The sequence below is a fragment of the Rosa chinensis genome, chromosome 5 (assembly GCF_002994745.2).
Source record: "Rosa chinensis cultivar Old Blush chromosome 5, RchiOBHm-V2, whole genome shotgun sequence".
Classification (NCBI taxonomy): Eukaryota; Viridiplantae; Streptophyta; class Magnoliopsida; order Rosales; family Rosaceae; genus Rosa; species Rosa chinensis.
This window is the reverse complement of record NC_037092.1, coordinates 20727524-20746097: the sequence shown is the minus strand read 5'-3', so window position 1 is coordinate 20746097 and position 18574 is coordinate 20727524. Positions and strand designations below refer to the sequence as shown.

Sequence of the window (18574 nt, the reverse complement as noted above, 5' to 3'; positions counted from 1 at the left end):
GTACTTTACAGCTTTAGGGTTTTTGGAAACTTCGGTTTTTGGAGTTTAATGGTTATGAGACTTCTTCCTTGTGTACGGCATCCGGTGGTTTGTCGACAGAAAAGAGAACCAAACCTCTTCATTTGTGCAACAAATGGAGACCCAATACAAGACCACGTGTCGAATCAAAGATATACTTGTCACTCTCCTCTGGAGACAATCTGCCACGCAATGATAGAACACAGCTTATAAAAAAGGCTTAGAACATAGAGCAAATCCATGTAGTTTAGTGACTGATCGGCAAGAGAGAATGGCAAAGAGCAAGGATGACATAAAGTATGCGACTTCACAAGCGAGGCTCAGTGAAGATGAAGCAGTGAGAGTGGCTTACGAGCATGGAACACCTCTTGAAGGTGGAAAGATAGCCCAGTCTGAGCGTGTTGATCTATTTCCGGCTGCTCATAACATTTCCAAGAGCACCGAGTCTCATAGTCATGATGATCCAAATCGACAACCACAAGATTCTAGCAATCAGTCCCAGATGCGACGTGAGCCTGCTGATAATATACAAGTTGGTCATGAATCTAACACCTAGTGCTAGGTTTCCCAAGAAGACTGCACCTTCTCTAAATACCAAATAGACCTTTCCACTTTGTTTTTGCCTTTTCTTTTACCCTCATATATTTCTGGGTGTTTCTTGGGTAAGAATTCTCTTTGTTGTATGCTTTCAGTTGTAAGTGTTTTTCTGTTTGTCCGTTTACAAGTACTGTCCTGTTTGCTGGTAGCAAAAGCTAATCAATCTTTGCCTTATTGTATACTTGAGTGTTTAACTGGTGTGCGAATAGTATTATTCGTGTTGATCAACTTGACCTATGAAAATACCTAATCAGTAGTATTCACTTATCACCTGCCATTGGATAAAAATTAAGGGTCGAGAATAAGTGACCACGAACTTCATGGTCACCGGATAATCAGGTGAACAGAGAGTTTCTTATATGAAAATCACCAACTCTTATTTTTGTATTCAAAGGCCTTCACACCACCTTATGAGACAAAGGTTTGATAATTATATTTCCAGTTTGTGATAATAGTAATGGGATACAAATTCAACATTTTACGAAACTCCTTGATTTATTTGCTGTTGAGAATGTGACCAACTCCAATTCTTAATGTGGTTTGAGGAGAACTGGAAGTCCTTGAGCTGGTGTAGGAATCATATCACCTATCATCTTCTCATTGAGAAGCATGATCTCCCATTTGAACTTCATCACTACATTGTGAAGAAAAGTGAGTATTGCTAGCCTGGCGTACTCTTTTCCAGGGCACAGTCTTGGTCCTCCCCCAAATGGGACGTATGTGAACGGCACTTGTGCACTTCCCTCCTCATATCTTGTAGGATCAAACTTCTCTGGGTTGGGAAAGTATTCTGGGTTCTTATTTGTTGAACTCACCGTCCAATATATCTGAAATAAGCAAAGCAACACATTAGTTTCAATCGAGTTTCCTCTTGTAGTTCGAGTTTCTCTTTTGTTAAACAGTTTGGCATGTTATGTTATGCGAGTATTTAGCTATTTAACTGACCTTCCAACCCTTTGGAATGGTATAACCTTCAAAGGAGATATCAGTGATGGCCTCTCTAAATGTTCCTTGAAGAGGTGGAAAGAACCTCATTGCTTCACAAGCAACATTCCATGAATATTTCATCTTCTGTATGTCATCCCAGTTTAGAGTGTCATCTGGTTTCTTTGAGTTTGCTATCTCCATTTGCTCTATTTCCAAAACCCTTCTTATTCAGTATGGTAAATAACAGCTTAGGCTGCTTAGTGATAAGTTAAAAATCAATAATCCTAACAAAACTATTTGGATCATCTACTCACAGAGCACATCTCTCAAAAAAGAAAAAAATATGGGGAAACTTTAACCATGAAGATGCATATATGTACCTGCAAGTATCTTGTTGTAGATATCTGGTCTTTCTCCAACAAATTTCATGACAAAGGTTAAAGCACTAGCAACTGTGCTATAACCAGCAGTGAGCAAACCCATGACCTTATCAGCAAGCTCGGTTTCAGGCATGAACTTGCCTGAAGAATCAGTACTTGCAATCATGTAAGAAAGTATGTCATGCCCTGGCTTCCCACTTAACAAAGCAGCAGCTTTCTTCTCCTTGATGATGGATATGATCTGCTTCCTTATAGCAGCTGCTCCTTTACTTGCCCTATTGAAAATAGTTCCTGGAAAATTCAAAGGGATGCAATGGAGGCCCAAAGACACATCATCAAATTCTTGGACTAGTTTAGTCACACAGTCATAGTCCTCAATACCCAGAAAGAATCTACTAGCCAGAGCCAAGGTGAAGATTTTGGACAAAGGATAGACTTGTACTTTGCTCTTTCCTTCCCAATGTGTCTTGAGTTGTTGCTTGGTGGTCATGTCCATGACCCCCAAGAACCTAGCCAAAGCTTCAGGCTTGAAGAAACCCGGTGTTCGAATTACTGTGGTTTCGTTTTGGGTAGGCTTGAGAGTTGGGGTTGGTGTTGGTGAGGTTTGATCTGATTGTTGGTATGAACGCATTAGCTTTTGGAGGGAATGTGGGCGCCAAGCAGTGACAAGTTTTTGCTCATTAGAAAAAATGAACTTATTTCCAATAGGGCCACAGAAGACTGCAACATTTTCACCCAGAATTCTTGTCTTGAAAACAAGAGAGGAGTGCTTTTTCATCCTTTTTTCCACAAATTTGTCAGGCTTTCCAAACAAGAATTCAAGTGTTTCCCCGAGAATTGGCCATCCAAAACTGCCCGGGGGAAGGTTGGTGTGGTTGGAGCTAGAGGTTTTGGGGTAAGTGAGAATGATAAGAACAATGGTGGTAACAATGACTATGATAGTAAGATAAAGAGGCTCCATGGATAGTTTGTGACCTAAGGAAGAGCAGAGCCTCTCTTATATATATTGAATTGGAGGCAACTTGCTTGAGTTACTTAGGAGACAATATTGACAACTGAAGGCAACAGTGTTACTCTCACGACGAAAGACCCAAGGGACTAGCAATGTTGCAGATTTTTCAGGGCAGGAACAGCAACTAGATTAAAAGCTAGCGCCAAATTATTCAGAAAAAGAAACAAAAAAGAAAAAGAAAAATATTGTTTTCTACTGTTGATCTTTCCTATCAAGGTTAGCAAGAAACAAAACAAATTATATTTCTAGTCTATAAATCAGTAAACAAACCACTGGCCCACTGGGTGATCAAATGCTATACATGCATGCTCTTAGTCCCTGAAGCAGACAAAGTCGACTACTCTTTCTTTATAGTTGATACCAATTTTAACATTAACCAACAGAAAATTTGAACAATGATCTAGCCCGTGATCCTCATTGTATATATTATAACAGATTCCCAATGAAAGTCTATTTGGACAACTGATATATCAAAGTTTCAAAATTCTCTTTCAAAATTCTGATTTGATTTCAATAAAAAAGAAAAAACAAAGAAGAAGAAGAAAATCATCATCTGCTTTCGTTTTCCAGGTTGAAGGTCATGCATAATTCAAGGAATCGAGGATCATATGTTCTTGGAATGCAACTTGCTTATTAATGCTTTTAGTACATTTGCATTAGAGTTATGTTGCATTAAGGCCCGGTTTGAATGTGGTTCTTAAGAAGTGCTTTCTGCAGCTAGCAATTTATACTAGAGCAGTTTGTTGTTTGTCTACCACTGAAGAAACAGGATTTTGATACTATATAGTTGATTATTTTGTTCATTTTGATTACAGATGCTTACAAAAACAACTTCTTATGGTCAAGACAATCATATATATGTGAGGAGGAGACAACTTTTTATGATAATATGATGGGAGCAAGTAATAACTGAAGAAAGTGCAGCAATTATAACTCCCAGTTCTAAAACTAACCTAGTCTTGGCTTGAAGGTTTACCAATTTGTTGGCTTTTGTGCTGCTTTTTTGTTTTTTTTTTATAGATGTTAAATTTTAAATTTATTTATCTTAGAGCCACACTTAATTAGAGCATCTCCAATGGAATGGTCTTTTGTCACATGGAGTGCCCAATAACTACTTTTAACATATTCAACAACTACTTTTAACATATTTATTTCTTCCAACCCTTATGTCAAATTTAATACGGCAAAAGACATATATATCATGGAGTCTGTCAAATTTGACAGCCACAAAGTAATCCGTCTCTTTTAATTTTTTTTCACTCTTTCTTCTTCCTCATTCTTTCTAGTCTTCTCGCACCCAGTATCCAGACCAAAGCAAAATCAAGAACATCTGCACCCAAAATCAGATGCACTAATCACTCTCAATAAGGGGGACAGTGTCAGAGATCCATGAAGCAATTGGTAAATCTTAGAGGCACAACAAAACAAGCAGCACAAATTTTGGAAAATAAATGAGATTGCCACGCCTAAAATTGTTGCCACTGAAAAAAAAAAAAACAAAAAAAACTGCATGTCGTTCAGTTGACGAGTTTCGAAATAAAACGGCACAGCGTTATTTGTATGTCTACAATGGCTGGTGGTGGCGGCAAAACGAATCAGAGGGTTTAGGCTTTTCCGGCACTGCGCGTCGGAACAAAACCCTAATCCAAATCCCGAATTCCAGTAGATGGGGAAAGCTTCAAGAGATAAGAGGGATATCTACTATCGAAAAGCCAAAGAAGAAGGCTGGCGAGCTCGCAGCGCCTTCAAGCTGCTTCAGATTGACGACGAATTCAACATCTTTGATGGAGTCAAGCGCGTCGTCGATCTCTGTGCTGCCCCTGGTAGCTGGAGTCAGGTATCACATTATTCTTCTCGCTATTCACTATAATCCCAATTCCAAGATCCTCACTTTTTGATGCCAATTGTGTAGGTTTTGAGTAGGAAGTTGTATCTCCCAGCAAAGCTTTCATCTGATTCTAAGTAAGTTAATCAACTACTAGTACAAATCTTATTCGTGTAAGAATACCAAGACTCTAACTTTGAGTCATTGTTTTCAGGGACGGGGATGTGCCCCTTATTGTAGCTATTGATTTGCAGCCAATGGCTCCAATTGAAGGTGTTATTCAAGTACAGGGTGATATAACCAATGCACGAACCGCCGAAGTAGTAAGTATCAGCTGCATTTCTACATTCTGTGCTGTGAATGGTTGTGTTTATTGTCATCGATTTTTCAGCTGAATTAGTGTTGACCCTTTTAGGTCATCAGACATTTTGATGGCTGCAAGGCTGATTTGGTTGTGTGTGATGGTGCTCCGGATGGTATGCTATATTTATTGTTTTATTGTCCGCCTGATTCCGGCTTTCTTTGTGATTACTATCTGTTTAAGAATGCCTTATGTTAAGCTATGATTTGCAGTTACTGGCCTTCATGACATGGATGAATTTGTTCAGTCCCAGCTGATACTAGCAGTAAGTGTCTGGAACTCTTTCTATCTATAACCATAAGTTAGAATGATAAGTACCTGTTTTAGAAGTATGATAAAAGTCACATGCTGTTTATGCTTGTTAGGCTACGTTTATTTTGTATGTGCTCTTGAACATTGCATTATATTGACAGCTGGTGGATCTTACTTTCAGGGCTTAACAATTGTTACTCATGTACTTAAAGAAGGTGGTAAATTTATTGCAAAGATATTCCGTGGAAAAGATACTAGTCTTCTCTATTGTCAGGTAGCTTTGGAGCTCCCTAGTTTGGGTGCCTAATAGACTTGTTACAAATTATATTTCTGCATGTTATTATGGTGTTAAGAACTACATTTTGATGCAATTCCCTTTTATTGCAGCTGAAAGTATTTTTCCCAATTGTGACTTTTGCAAAACCAAAAAGCAGCCGCAATTCCAGCATAGGTATTATATTGGTCTTCATTTTTTTTTGCCTTGGCAGCTTACATTCTCTTTTCTTCTCTATCTGTATGTGTGCTCCTACTTTAGCAAGTTTTCCATGGAATAGAAAGAGTCTTACAGTCAATTTCTTGAGATAAACTTGTTTAAGTGAGGCAAAACTTAGCCATGTTTTAGGGTTGTATGGACACCCGTCTGAAATATTGAATTTCAGCTCTTTGTTCAGCTAAAAAGTTGTGGTATGACTAATCTTATGGCATGTGCAGACCCCATCTTTTGCATGTAGTGGGGAGATTTATCCCATAAATCCCCTGGGGTAGCCACCCAAGGACTTGTGGCAGGGCTAAAACAGGGGAAACAATGTCAAATATGTTCATTGAAAGCTTGAAATATTAGAATACACAATACCACTGCTGATATACATCTAGGCCCTATGATGCGAAATATCATTGATGGTATTTGAGGCAACAGTCTCAGGTGGCAGCTTTCTGTTTTTCCTGTCTAACCTGCTATGCCATTCCGGAAATAAAATAAACTTCTGGCTCTAGAATTACCGTAAAAAAAGAAAAAGGAATTGTGAGAAGAATCAGGCTTAACTTTGTATTATGTGAAATTCAAGTGTAGTTCTGTTCTAGATATATAAATCGCACATGAAATGGAGTAGAATGATCTGCATTGCATATATTACAAAATTCCACTGACTCATAAAGATCATACAGCATGTGGAACAAAATACTGAATATATTAACAATATGATCCAGTGGTATCCATCTTTTGTGTTGAAACTAACAATTGTTGTTTGTCATACAGAGGCATTTGCGGTTTGTGAGAATTATTCTCCTCCTGAGGGATTCAACCCTAAGGATCTGCATCGCCTCCTAGAAAAGGTGGGAAGTCCCTCCAGAGCAGATGATCTAGGTATGTCAATGTTTCCAAATTGAGATATTTTGACTCTTATTTTACATAATACAATCTTGATGAGCATTCTTAGAAATTTTTATGATGCTTAATGAGCTCTTACAGACAGTTGAAGTTCAAATGAAGATTAACAGCTTTATCTTGTTTTTCGATTGTTTAATATTGCATCAATTAATGTGATCATCCTTCAACATGGCAGATTGCAGTAGTGGGTGGTTGGAAGGACCGAATAAGGTGTATATCCCATTTTTAGCTTGTGGTGACCTCAGTGGGTATGATTCTGACCGTTCATATCCGCTGCCAAAAGATGCCAACGGAGCTTACCGAAGCTTGGATCCTGTACAGCCCCCAATTGCCCCTCCTTATAAGAGAGCTCTTGAACTGAAGAAAGCTTCCAGCCAGGGACTCACTGAGCTTGAGAACCACTCCCTCGAATCCTGACCACATTAGTCATCGCTATCTTTTATACACTGCATCAAAACAATACTTATTGTTAGATGTCATACGACTGAAATTGCAAATGGGATATTTCCCAATTATTTTGACAATCATTGATCTTTTTTTTTTTTTTCTCTTTGTTGTTGTAACAATATGTAATTATGTATGACTCAATTAATCTTGAATTATTTACTCTAATCTAGAGTGTTAAGATACCTTGTATAAGGAGGCTCTTGATCGTTGGCTTTGGGCTGCTACCGTCTACTTGAATCTGCAGGGCAAATTTTTACCGACGAGTTTCCGTGAGTAATAATAATTTTTTTAAGCCATGAATTTTCATGATGTCAAAAAAAAAAAAAAAAATGGAGGCTTTTCCGACCAATCAGTGTGTGCCATTTAAATTGAGAGATTAAAACAAAGAGCGAAAGTGCAAACTTTAAGAGAGAGGGAGAGGAATGGCGGTACCGCTTCTGTGATAATTGACAGAAACAGTTTGGAGCTGGGCATCTGGATTTTTCCTTGGAACAGAAAAGATGGGACCTTCAAAACACGATCGGAGTATCATCAGTGGACAGACGTACACGCGCCACCAGCGTCTCAACGACGCTCTTAACCTCGGCACCAGGTCTCCACTCCTTCAATTTCACGCTCCGCCTTCTCTCTTTCCATTCAATTACCTTTCGAATTGTGTCTGGATGACTATTTAGAGTTTGATTCAGAAACAAAAAAAAAACTCATGCTTGATTCTGTTTTAGTTGATCAGATTTGAGGTCATGTGTTTACAATCACTTAGGCTCAGCTTTACAATAGAGCTTATGTTTATATTCCTCATCAAGCAAAGCTGATTGATTAAGCATTAGTTAAGGAGAGTCTAGTTAGACTAGAATTCAAGCCAGGTGTCGATAATGAATGCATCCAATTGCGTCGAGGATTAGTTTATCAGAGTTAGGTGTTGTTTTGAAGTTGTATGACTGGATTACTAGAGGTAGAGATATGATGTGCTCCACTGAACTAGCTTGTGTCTTGCAGAGTGTATGGCGGTGATAAGGCAAGGAGATGGCAGTGTATGGATATTGCGATACAGAGGCATGTGGTCCATTCTATTGCTGCGTTTCTTGATTCTGTTTCTGGGGATAAGCTGCACCATCCACTTTTGAAGGTATAACAATACCCTTCCATTACAAATCTCTGTTGAGCTAAGATTTTTTTTAGCCTTTGGTAGCTTTGATTTGAATGTTGTAATTTGTTTGATCAGCAGTTCTGTTCGTATGACATTGTTTTCTTCTTTTGGTTAGAGGTGAAATATTTAATCCCTGGTATGAATTGAGGAAAACAAAGAAGTTTAGTAGAAAGCAGACCTCCTTTTTTTTTTTTTCTTGTTCAGGAGGCTCCTACACCTTATGGGTGTAGTTTGATCTTAAAATGTATCAGCAAGTTGAGTTATGATATATGTATATGTACATAGGGAAACATCTCCAATGGACGTATTGATTTGCATTTTTAATGCATTAAATTAGCTTTAACATACTTGCATTGTAACAGCTATAGCCCTTGTCTATGCATGGAGTTCTATAATGAATGTGGTATGTATGTAAAAGCATAAGTTGATCCTCCGTAATTGAATTTTGGACAAAATTTAGGTTTCAAATCTTAAATGCCTGTAATTGTGTCAGTTCTGAGCTGTGTCTGATTCCACTTTAGAATGTTCTCATCATTTTCTCCATCCATTTTCAGGCTTCCGCTGCCGATATCATTGCAGCATTAGTCTGGATACTTCAGTCTAACAAGGGATCCATGTTGAGCACTGCAGCAAATGTGACAGTAAAATTAGTCAGCCTTTTACCCAAATCAATACTGCAGCTGGATGCTTTAGATCTTATTAATCCTTTGTCATCTTTGTTATCTGCCCATCAAACAGAAGTTTCTATATCATGTGCTGCAGCATTGAGTCTTATCCTTACAAATCTCAGTATGAAGAATGCAAAAGAAGTTTGGGACATCCTTGAGAAAACAGAAAGTGTATCTCAACTTATCAGTAACTTACGGTCTTTTTCAGAATGTATGATGCCATTTGAACATTTTCAACAGATGGCTTTACTTTTGAGTACAATACTATGGTGGTGGCCTCCATCTAGGTTTTCTGTTTGGAGTGATGCTAAACTGATGGAAGATTTAAATGATATGCTTATAAAGCGAGATGCTTATCACAAAGTTGCTGTTTTGAAATTGTATTCTGCCGTAGGTAATAACCTTTAATAATGAAACCCATCATTTCCACGCTGAATATCTCGTAGTTAGCTTCTGTGCTATGATATTTGAATTAAGTTGCTGTTACTTTTTTTCAGCTTTATGTGGTAATGGGGCCAAGAAAGTATTAGAAGGTGGAGAGGCACTTCTGGAACAGATGGTGCAATGCATGGACAGCTCATATCCTTATTCCGTTAGAATTGAAGCATTCAGGCTAGCACAGTGTTTAGCGGTAAGAATCCTATCTTCATCTCCTTACAAGGTTTCCTGTTACATTAGTCAAATGTGTCATTACAATTAGTTAAATATTTTTTGTTATGGTTTTTGTTGCAGATAAATGAACAAAAATGCTTGCAAATGATGAGTTTATCTTGCCAACCTATTATTAAAGCCATAATTTCTGGAATGTGTGACTGGAGCTCACATTCTAGAAAGGTCACCAATGACCAATTGTCTTTGCTAGTGGAGGCATGTCGCTTGGCTCTGATCACTCGTTGGGCAGGGGAGCATCACATTTACTTCTGGAAACAAGGGATTGATAAAATCCTTCTCGATCTTCTCCTTGAAAAATTTCACAACCAATCATATGAAGATTCCATGTCATTGGAAGAGCAGATAGTTATTGCTAAGGAGGGTCTCAATGCCAATTATTTACTTTTTTTGAGGACTTATGTCTGGGATATTCTTGGATGGCTTGCAATACATTGTGGGGAGGATTTCAAACCTGAAACTGAGTTCCACTTTGACATCCTTATTGCATGTGCATGGTAAGACTTCATCTGTAAAAGAAGTTCACTTTCTTTTTTTTCTTTTTTTTTACTAAAACGTGGTTGGACTTCATTAATTCTTATATCTGGTGATGCTACAGTTTTCATTCTTATTTCCAGCTGTTAGTTTTCTGATTTTTCTTTCTTTCTCCATATCCTTTGACAGCTTGACCTTTGTTGAGGCAATTCAGAAATGGCATAAAATATATGAAAACGACATTGCTCGTACCTTCAGAAGTGAATCGGCAACGAGGGCAGTTCTGATGATGACTTATTCTCCCTGCAAATACATTGCATCAAAGGCCAGATTCATATTGTCTGAAACACTGAAGCCAAAAGGCCTGGAGTATCTGAATATCTTACTGCGTTTTCTTAATAATCTGTCATCTGGGAATTTCGCGATACCGGATAAACTCCAAATTATCATTTATTTAATGGGATTTATATGCTATTCAGGTTTGGAAGAGTATCAAGTCTGGATTATCAAACAAAAAGGGGTAAAAACACTATTTTCTTTCGTGAAATGGTGCTTAAGTAATCATTTCCAAGTAGAAAGGTTGAGCTTTGCTCCCCATTTGCATAATACGTTTCATGGGAAAATTTGTTGTTCAAGTTCCAGAGAATGGGAAGGGAAAGACATTCTTTTGTTGTACAGTTTGTTGGGATTGGCTGAGTTGATAAAGCATTCTGGATGTGTAGGAGATAACCTAGACAGAATTGCCGGTAAGAATACATTGGCTCATATTGAAGCTGAACTAGTTAGTAAACTTCAGGACATCTGTAACGACAATTGTACCCCTGGGGTGCAATGGTATGCCGCATATGTTCTTAGTTATTTTGGGTTTTATGGTTTTCCGAGTAAGCTAATGAAAAGGATTGGTAAAGCAATTAATAATAAGGATTCTGCTGATTTACAATTCGTTCTCACAAATGGAGAGTGTTTCAGTGTTCATGGGGTGGTGCTTGCAATCCAATGTCCATCTCTACTGCCTCCTGAAGGGCTGCTTCCTAGTGAGGTAACATCCGATGATTCTTCAGTGACAGGCTCTATGGAGGTTTCTAAAGAGTTTCAGAAAGACATAAGATTATCTGCTCATGTCGATCACCAAGCATTGGTGATGTTGTTGGAGTATATCTACTTGGGATATGTACAAGCAGAAGAAGAACTTGCAAAAAAGTTGAGGACTCTTGCCAAACGTTGTAATTTACAGCCTCTGTTACAGATGCTTTGTAGAAAACGTCCAAAGTGGGGCATTGCTTTTCCTAGCCCTGATCTCAGTGCAGCTCTTGGTCCATCCGGACATCGTTTCTCGTATGATTTTCTACTATACTATTTACACAATATATATTTTGTTGCATCACATCAGCACTGTTGTTGTTTCAACTTTCTTATGTCGTTTGTGTTCCACATCTATGTATCCATTAGGAAGTGTACAGTTTGGGGACGATATAAGAATCTGAGTGTCTCTTGACATTGTTCAAATAAAGCCTGTCTTGGTTTGACAACTCAAAGGGCCTGGTAGACTCTACATGGAAACAATTTGCTTACTGCATTATGTTATATTGCTTGAAACACCTTGTGGGACTGTTGATAAGCATTCTAGAAGCTAAAGGCCCCTTTTGGGTAAAGTTTATTCTTTGTTATTCATTTGTATAGAATTAAATAGAGAGCAAGGAAGGAGATTAGAGGAGAAGAAAGATGAGAGGTTAGTGAGAAGGGGGGGAATAGTACATTGAATGGGTTCCTTGAACAAAACATTTTAAAAGTAGTTATCAGTTTTCTTCTCTTGCCCCTTTCCTCCTCCTCATTTCTATTTTTGTCATTGAACATCCAGAAGAAGAAAAAAATATCAAACGGGCTTTAAAATATTCGAACAAGATCCATTAACAGCATTTAATTTTCCAAATGTATCAGTCATGGCTCGCAGTATCATGATTGACTGGAATTATAGCTAGGGGGAAATTGTTTCTGGCGAATGTATTTTGTATTTTTACTTCCATGCTACTAATTGGTTTTCCAGATGTAATAGTGTGCAATAGTAATATTTGTGTGCTTTTGGCTTCAGGGATGTCATCTTGGAAGCGAAAGAAACAAAGCTTTTGTGCTGGACATGTGGTGTTTGCTCTTTATCAGTGCCTCACATGCATGTTCACAAGGTTGTATTGTCAGCAAGTTGTGATTATCTGAGGGCCTTGTTTGAGTCAGGAATGCAGGAGAGGTACTTGCAATATTTTGTTTCATATATAAACATACACCCACATAATTTCACAAATCTATTAAAAATTGTAAAAGTGTGTACTAAAGATGTTGGTTTCCAGAAGGTGTTCGTAACATTGGGACAATTCAATTATAAATGCTTTGCAAAAGTAACTAGCATCTTAGTTAGCATATGTCAATCTTGTAGAGATAATGCTAGTCTTATAAATGCTGTCATATACGTGCAAATTTTTATATATGAAGAAAAGTTACTATTGTGTACATTCATTAAATGTGCCATAGGCATATGATTAATGTCTAGCATCCTGTTGGTTGTTTGAGATTTTCAAATGCTTCTTGTATGAAAGCTTGTCAGCAGGAAATGGTAAATTTTATTGATCTATTACTTTTCTTGAAATAATCGGTTGGAAGATGAGAGATGTGATTATACCAGATTCTATGGGTAGCATTTACTCTCTTTATGGGGAACATTTGCCCTTTGGTTGCAACTGCATATTTGTGATTTAAATCATTTAACTATGTGAACGTGTTGTGCCGATGCTTGTATGTTGCCTTTGTAGTTTGTACTTCCTCCCAAGGTGGGTAGGTTGGTGGAGAGGTTGTAGGTTTACATATTAGCTTCACAACTGAAGTGCAATTTATCATCAACTTAAATTGAAGTTGTATTAGTTTGTGCTAGTTTCTTAGCACTTGAATAAGAACATTGGTATATAATTTCTTTCCATTTTAACTGTTCTGTAGCTCACCTTTTTTTACTTTTTTTTTTTTGGTTTGGTAATACTTGCAGCAACTCACAAGCCATAAAGGTCTCAATCAGTTGGAAAGCAATGGTTAAACTAGTCAACTACTTCTATTCTGGTAACCTGCCAAAGCCTCCTTCCGGATGTATATGGAATAACATGGACACTGAAGAAAAGTTAGATGAGGTACAGTCATATGTAGAGCTTTTTTGGCTCTCTGAGTTCTGGATCATGGAAGATGTCCAGGAAGCATGCTCGGATGCCATCATATCATGTCTTGGTTCTGCAAGAGAGTTGGCTATTAAAATACTACAAATTGCTGCAAATTTATCTCTCTGGAACTTGGCCGAGGTTGCAGCGACTTATATGGCCCCTTTATATCGCCAGTTATGTGATTCTGGTGAACTTGAAACACTTGATGAAATGCTGGCTGATATGGTTCGGGTAGCGTCTGTTCGATTCTCCCAACAGGGTGGTGATCAGTTTCAGTGATTTGATTCTCATACTGGTTTGGAACTGTGAAATTGACACTTTCTCCAATGTAGTGTGATGCAGGAGTGTCGGTTACATCAATTTTGTTAAGTTCTTTTCTCAGAAACTTCTTGTAGAGCTAGAGTACGGCCTCATCATATATTGACCTGACCCCTATAAGGAATTGCCTGCTTGAGATGTACAATCTTTTACTTGAGGGTAAGTTTGTTCCATGCTTATTTAATACATGATGCTCCATCTGTAAGACTCTCCCTCTTTAATTCCAAAGTCCAGTATCCAATCCTTACCCCTTTCTGGCCCCCTCCCTCTCAGCTACTTTGGCTCGCTAAATAACAGTCATGCCCTCCTTTCCTAACTTTTTTGGAAATAAAGTAGAATTCAAATTGCCTGCCAATTTATGGTCTCCTCTCTTCAATCTATTCCAAGAAACACCTTAAGATTGCAGAGGATTACATTTATTTTTGTTCTGAAATGCTGGTGAAACTTGCTGTGAGCTTTCCTCTTGGCTATAAATTTTATAAGCTTTATGGTTAATTGTAAGAGTAAGACACTATTTAGGTGCTGGTCTCCATGTGTCCAATTTTGCATGCCTAAAGGTAGAAAAATGAAGAAATGGCTTACTAGGTTGTGAAGTAGAAAGAGGACTTCATTTTTGTATTTTGAGAGTGGGTGGGAAAGTCAGAGAGGTTGTAGATGAGGCATCTTTTTGAAGAGTTGTTTATTTATTCCTTTCATCTCGGCCAGAATGGGGTGAAATTAAAACTATGTTGATTTGGTTCGTAGTGTCTCATTTTGTTCTTGGGGTTGCAACAGAGCAAATCTTGTCTGAGCATTTGTACTTCTATAATTTCTGTGTTACTAATGCATGTCTCTAACAGGTGAGCAGAGAGGACACCAATCCCTTAACTTACACTCCTCCATCTAGATACTAATGCGAGGAGAATGGATAGTTGGGCTGAAACTTCATCTGTGTTGAAGCTTGACTCTTTGGGCTTATGATTTTCTAAGTTTAGTACTTTTTCTTTTTGTCCTGCAATAGATATTCCAGAGAACAGTTATTGAATAATTTTTCTAATCTTTGACCATCCTTTCCTGCAGGTATTACAGATGTTCTGGTAGTCAAATTAGCATCAATAATTTTGAGCAGATTACTGCTCTCAACAATCAGACGTGTGCATCATTTCTTGGCAGGTTGAAGCTTATACTCCCAGTAACATGTACTTTTCAAAATGAAAAATTTTAGATAACATGCAAATTGTTCAGAAAATGCAAATGAGTGGCATCATGATATTTCGATAATATAGAATCAAATACAGACTCAATTAGTTCACTTAAATTGGTAAGCTTCCTGCTTGTTCCATCTCCTCAGTATCTGGCATAATAACTCTGATATCTAATTCCAAGTACACTGTCTTCCTGATCAGCAACTGAAAAAAAAAAAATGGAGGTTGTTAATTAATTCTCAGCTAAGTTTCTTCAATGTTGATGGTAATCCTCACATTATGCTTGGGAAAAGAGATGGTGCTTGGTCTAGAATGTGAACTGATTGAATAAATGGTTAACCTTTCCATAATCCCTCACCTGTTACCATCTACAGAATCACCTTATATGGATCACAAACTCTGATTTTGTATGTGAGCAAATGAATAGATTGATGCACTTAGCTTTTCATTACTTGAAGATATAGATGGAGGAGCATTAATAATTCTTGTATAATATTGCCTTTACTTCTTGACTTTTAAATCTCTAGGTTTAATTCTTGGTAAACTTCCCTAATTTTTCTTTGAAAGTTTTAAACCCAGTTTCATATCTTTCCAAGAGCTGTAACATCATTAGATACTTGGTATGCATGTCTGTGTTTGTGGGAGTAGGTTATATTGAAATTATTTCATTTTGTAGTGAGATTTAGGTTTATCTTTACTTTTAACTAGTAACACAAAATCAACATGGGATCCTTTAAAGTCATTTGAGATATTAGGCTCTATACAGTATGTGATCTATATATTTAGGCCTCAGAAGATGGTCCGACACTTTTAGAATTATTTTCGTCATTAGGTTGTTTCTTCAATTCCTACAGAATTTGTATGCCCTCAGCTTCATGCCTTTTTCTCCCTTGCAGTACTATCGTTGGTGATGCTTGAACATGAGTTCGGGTGGATTTAGTGGAACAACCATGAAGAAAGAAGATCGTTGCAGCAATTCTATTCTGAAATGGGATTATAGAATAAGGAGAAGGTATGTACCAATAGCTAATCTCCGTTTTATCTTGGGTGAAAGAACTATACACATAGCATGAACACAAGTAACCATACAAATGTCAGGGTTTGATAGAGGAAAAACAAGAAAAGATTTGGAATTAACCAGGTGGCAAAGAAGAACTGATACTGTCTGAAAATATGGGAAAGCACAGCAGAGGAGTAATCACTCAAGCAGGGAAATCAAATGGCAGGGGAGACACCCTTTGAGGGGTTGAGTACGTCTGGATGTACAAAGCCAAATCTGCTAAGTACTTGATTATCTGCTAAAGTAAACGCGTTCTGCATCCCAGCCCAAATAGCTTCCCAATTGTAATTGTAGTTGTACTCCCCAATGCATGGCTCACACCTGGTGAAGTGTGCGACAAAAGACCCTCCGAAACTATCTCTCCAGTAACCCCTTCAGATAGTGTTCCGTCTTTGCACCATAGAAATGGCTGAACTTCTCTGCATGTCTTCTCCTGAACATCTCCACCTATGCAGCAATCTCTGTGTACCCTCTGGAAAAATGTTTTCAAACTTGTCCACTTATGTCAGGCTGTACTTCTATATCTTCTCCGCCTATTTTCTTTCTGTTCTATAAGAAGATATATCAGAGCTGATTGATCGTCTGCTGCTGGAAATAACTTATCTATGAAGATTGACTTTTGAACTCAAATGGGATCTTGAACTCCATGTCCGTGAAGATTGCATCCGAGTCAATCCACCAGATCCACTGGGACTCAGGATAAGCCGACAAAGCAGCACGGAGATTCGGGTTTTTGGCCCAGCCACCAGTTGCTTCTTAACAAAACATTGTTGTAGAAGATGTCATAACCATGGATTCTACAACTCCATCGAAAAAAAAAAGAAAAAAAAAACCATAGATTCTGCAATAGTCGAATTTGTTCTTGAACGTCCTTAGCATCAAGTGATCTCCAACATGCTTTTTAGGTACTTTGGGCTAAGAACCTGTTACCATAAGAATCCTACCATCAGCTGGAGTATCAGCGAGAAAAGGGTGAATGTTCAACCACTCGCTGCGCGACCTTCATTAGTTTCCCAATTGAGCAGCTCAGATTTTGGTTTAGGGTTTAGATATTGAGCTTTGATATTTGGCTCATTTTAAAAAACACTTTGCTTAACATTCGTTTGACAATTTAAAAAATTGATGGACAGTTTTGCTGTCGACATTTTCATCGCTGAGTAATTCATCATTTTATGATTTGTTCATTTAATCAATATTTCCTCTTATGGGACGGTCAAAGGAATTGAGGCGAAATGTTTTCCCTGATTATTGATCCACCACCACTCTTTCTCTCTTCCACCATTTTCAAATCAGTCTCCCTTTTGGCCTCCTTTGTGACATAAAAGAAGGCAATAATGGTTTGCTTTGTGACTTGCCACTGTGCAGTAGAATGCAGTAGGACCTTGCTGATGGCTAATGGAGTGTGACGAGTTTGACTGAGGTTGGAGACTTAGCAGCGTCAGTTGTCACTAAATCAAGGCGCTCTTCACGACGGAATTCCTGTTTAAAGGGTGTGGAAATTCTTGGCTGCAATTTTGGAGACCTAGCCTGAGTCGTTGATTAAACACAGTGAAAGTAATCGTGGGGATTGGGGGGTCAATTTACTTTAACTCTTAGCATGAGTAATGCCGACGCTCAAGCCCCACTGATTAAGGCGATTGATCGGAAAATCATGTCTCACGGGTAACTGATCAAAAGCAACCAAAATTATTTGTCACCAAAAGCCAAAAAGTAACGATCAAAGTGTTCATTTTCAACTCTCATGTATTGCATGAGATTGCTCAAGACTACTGGGTTTTCCAACATTTATTTTTTAGAAAAATCTATTCTTTAAGCATTGTGGTCCAAATTGGATTGTTGTGGTTAGGGTCCAACCAACCAATCATGATGGTTTAAACATTAATTAGAATTTTACTGACAAATTTATAGTTTGAGAGAGAATAAGAAGAGGAACAATTAGGTTACTACAAAGAGCATCAAATTGAACTTCTCTGTTTCTTTAACATGTAGATACTGTGTTTTGCGAAATAAAGACACCAATAAAGAGACAAGGATGTGTATCTACCAAGAATGAGACAAGCATATAGCTTTTCAATTCTTTGATGATGATGACGATCAAGCATAGTCAAATTCACAACCGTACAAATTTGTTTAGACCCCAAATTCTCAGCATAATCCAGTTAGATTCCAAATTAAACAGTCTTCTTACATTTTTACTCCTTGTTTTTTCTTCAAAGGGAAAGGAAGAAAGCACAAATAATGACTCAAGCAGAGTTAATAAGGAGAATGAAAGATATTTTCAAGTTGTAGATACCTGTAATGAAGACAATGACATGCTTTTCAGAAACGTGATTTCTGATCTGTTTGCTACCTACACATATTTCGGTACAGGGTTGCTTTCTGACCTTCAGAATTTGTCACGCTTGCAAATCGTATTCTTGACTAGCTTTATCATACAACCAAGTGAACCAACTAATTTAGTGCTCTCATGTCCGTTTGTTTAGAAGCCCACGCTACAAGGCTCGGTGAAGTGTTATGTTTTTTTGTTATTGATCAAAGATGAGGTGGCATGAAATTGAAGGGAACTCTGGTAGCTTGATGTTGTCACTTCTACTGTCTACTAGTCTACTGATATTTAATTATTTATCTCCAAAATAGTAGACAAAGTCACAAAA

At 37.9% G+C, this 18574-nt stretch overlaps 4 protein-coding genes and 1 pseudogene across 7 annotated transcripts; 3 read left to right on the top strand and 2 right to left on the bottom strand.

Moving 5' to 3' along the window:
- Nucleotides 1–143: 143 nt before the first annotated feature.
- On the top strand, nt 144–804 carry LOC112164677 (SEED MATURATION PROTEIN 1). The gene has a single exon (XM_024300964.2). The coding sequence runs from the start codon at nt 290–292 to the stop codon at nt 572–574; it is 285 nt and encodes a 94-aa protein (XP_024156732.1). The 5' UTR covers nt 144–289; the 3' UTR covers nt 575–804.
- Nucleotides 805–966: 162 nt separating this feature from the next.
- LOC112164676 (beta-amyrin 28-monooxygenase) lies at nt 967–2905 on the bottom strand. Its single transcript, XM_024300963.2, has 3 exons — nt 1923–2905; nt 1561–1748; nt 967–1442 (listed from the first exon to the last, which is right to left on the bottom strand). Exons 1-3 carry the CDS (start codon nt 2881–2883, stop codon nt 1146–1148), a joined length of 1446 nt encoding a protein of 481 aa, XP_024156731.1. The 5' UTR covers nt 2884–2905; the 3' UTR covers nt 967–1145.
- A 1584-nt stretch (nt 2906–4489) lies between these two features.
- LOC112165931 (putative tRNA (cytidine(32)/guanosine(34)-2'-O)-methyltransferase) lies at nt 4490–7371 on the top strand. The gene is made up of 9 exons (XM_024302641.2): nt 4490–4771; nt 4847–4896; nt 4974–5082; nt 5175–5235; nt 5333–5385; nt 5554–5646; nt 5760–5823; nt 6628–6735; nt 6935–7371. Exons 1-9 carry the CDS (start codon nt 4601–4603, stop codon nt 7174–7176), a joined length of 951 nt encoding a protein of 316 aa, XP_024158409.1. The 5' UTR covers nt 4490–4600; the 3' UTR covers nt 7177–7371.
- Nucleotides 7372–7601: 230 nt separating this feature from the next.
- Nucleotides 7602–17074, top strand: LOC112202074 (BTB/POZ domain-containing protein At1g04390). Of its 4 annotated transcripts, XM_040505918.1 has the most exons (13): nt 7602–7798; nt 8203–8332; nt 8908–9415; nt 9519–9652; nt 9754–10187; nt 10354–11499; nt 12254–12406; nt 13193–13617; nt 13691–13835; nt 14516–14644; nt 14736–14828; nt 15757–15872; nt 15959–17074. In XM_040505918.1, exons 1-9 carry the CDS (start codon nt 7707–7709, stop codon nt 13693–13695), a joined length of 3027 nt encoding a protein of 1008 aa, XP_040361852.1. In that variant the 5' UTR covers nt 7602–7706; the 3' UTR covers nt 13696–13835; nt 14516–14644; nt 14736–14828; nt 15757–15872; nt 15959–17074. The 4 variants fall into 4 exon arrangements, with proteins under 4 accessions (XP_040361852.1, XP_024198750.1, XP_024198748.1 ...); XM_024342982.2 differs by having other exon boundaries at nt 13193–13835; nt 15969–17074; XM_024342980.2 differs by having other exon boundaries at nt 13193–13835.
- LOC112203396 lies at nt 16063–17071 on the bottom strand (annotated as a pseudogene).
- Nucleotides 17075–18574: the final 1500 nt, after the last annotated feature.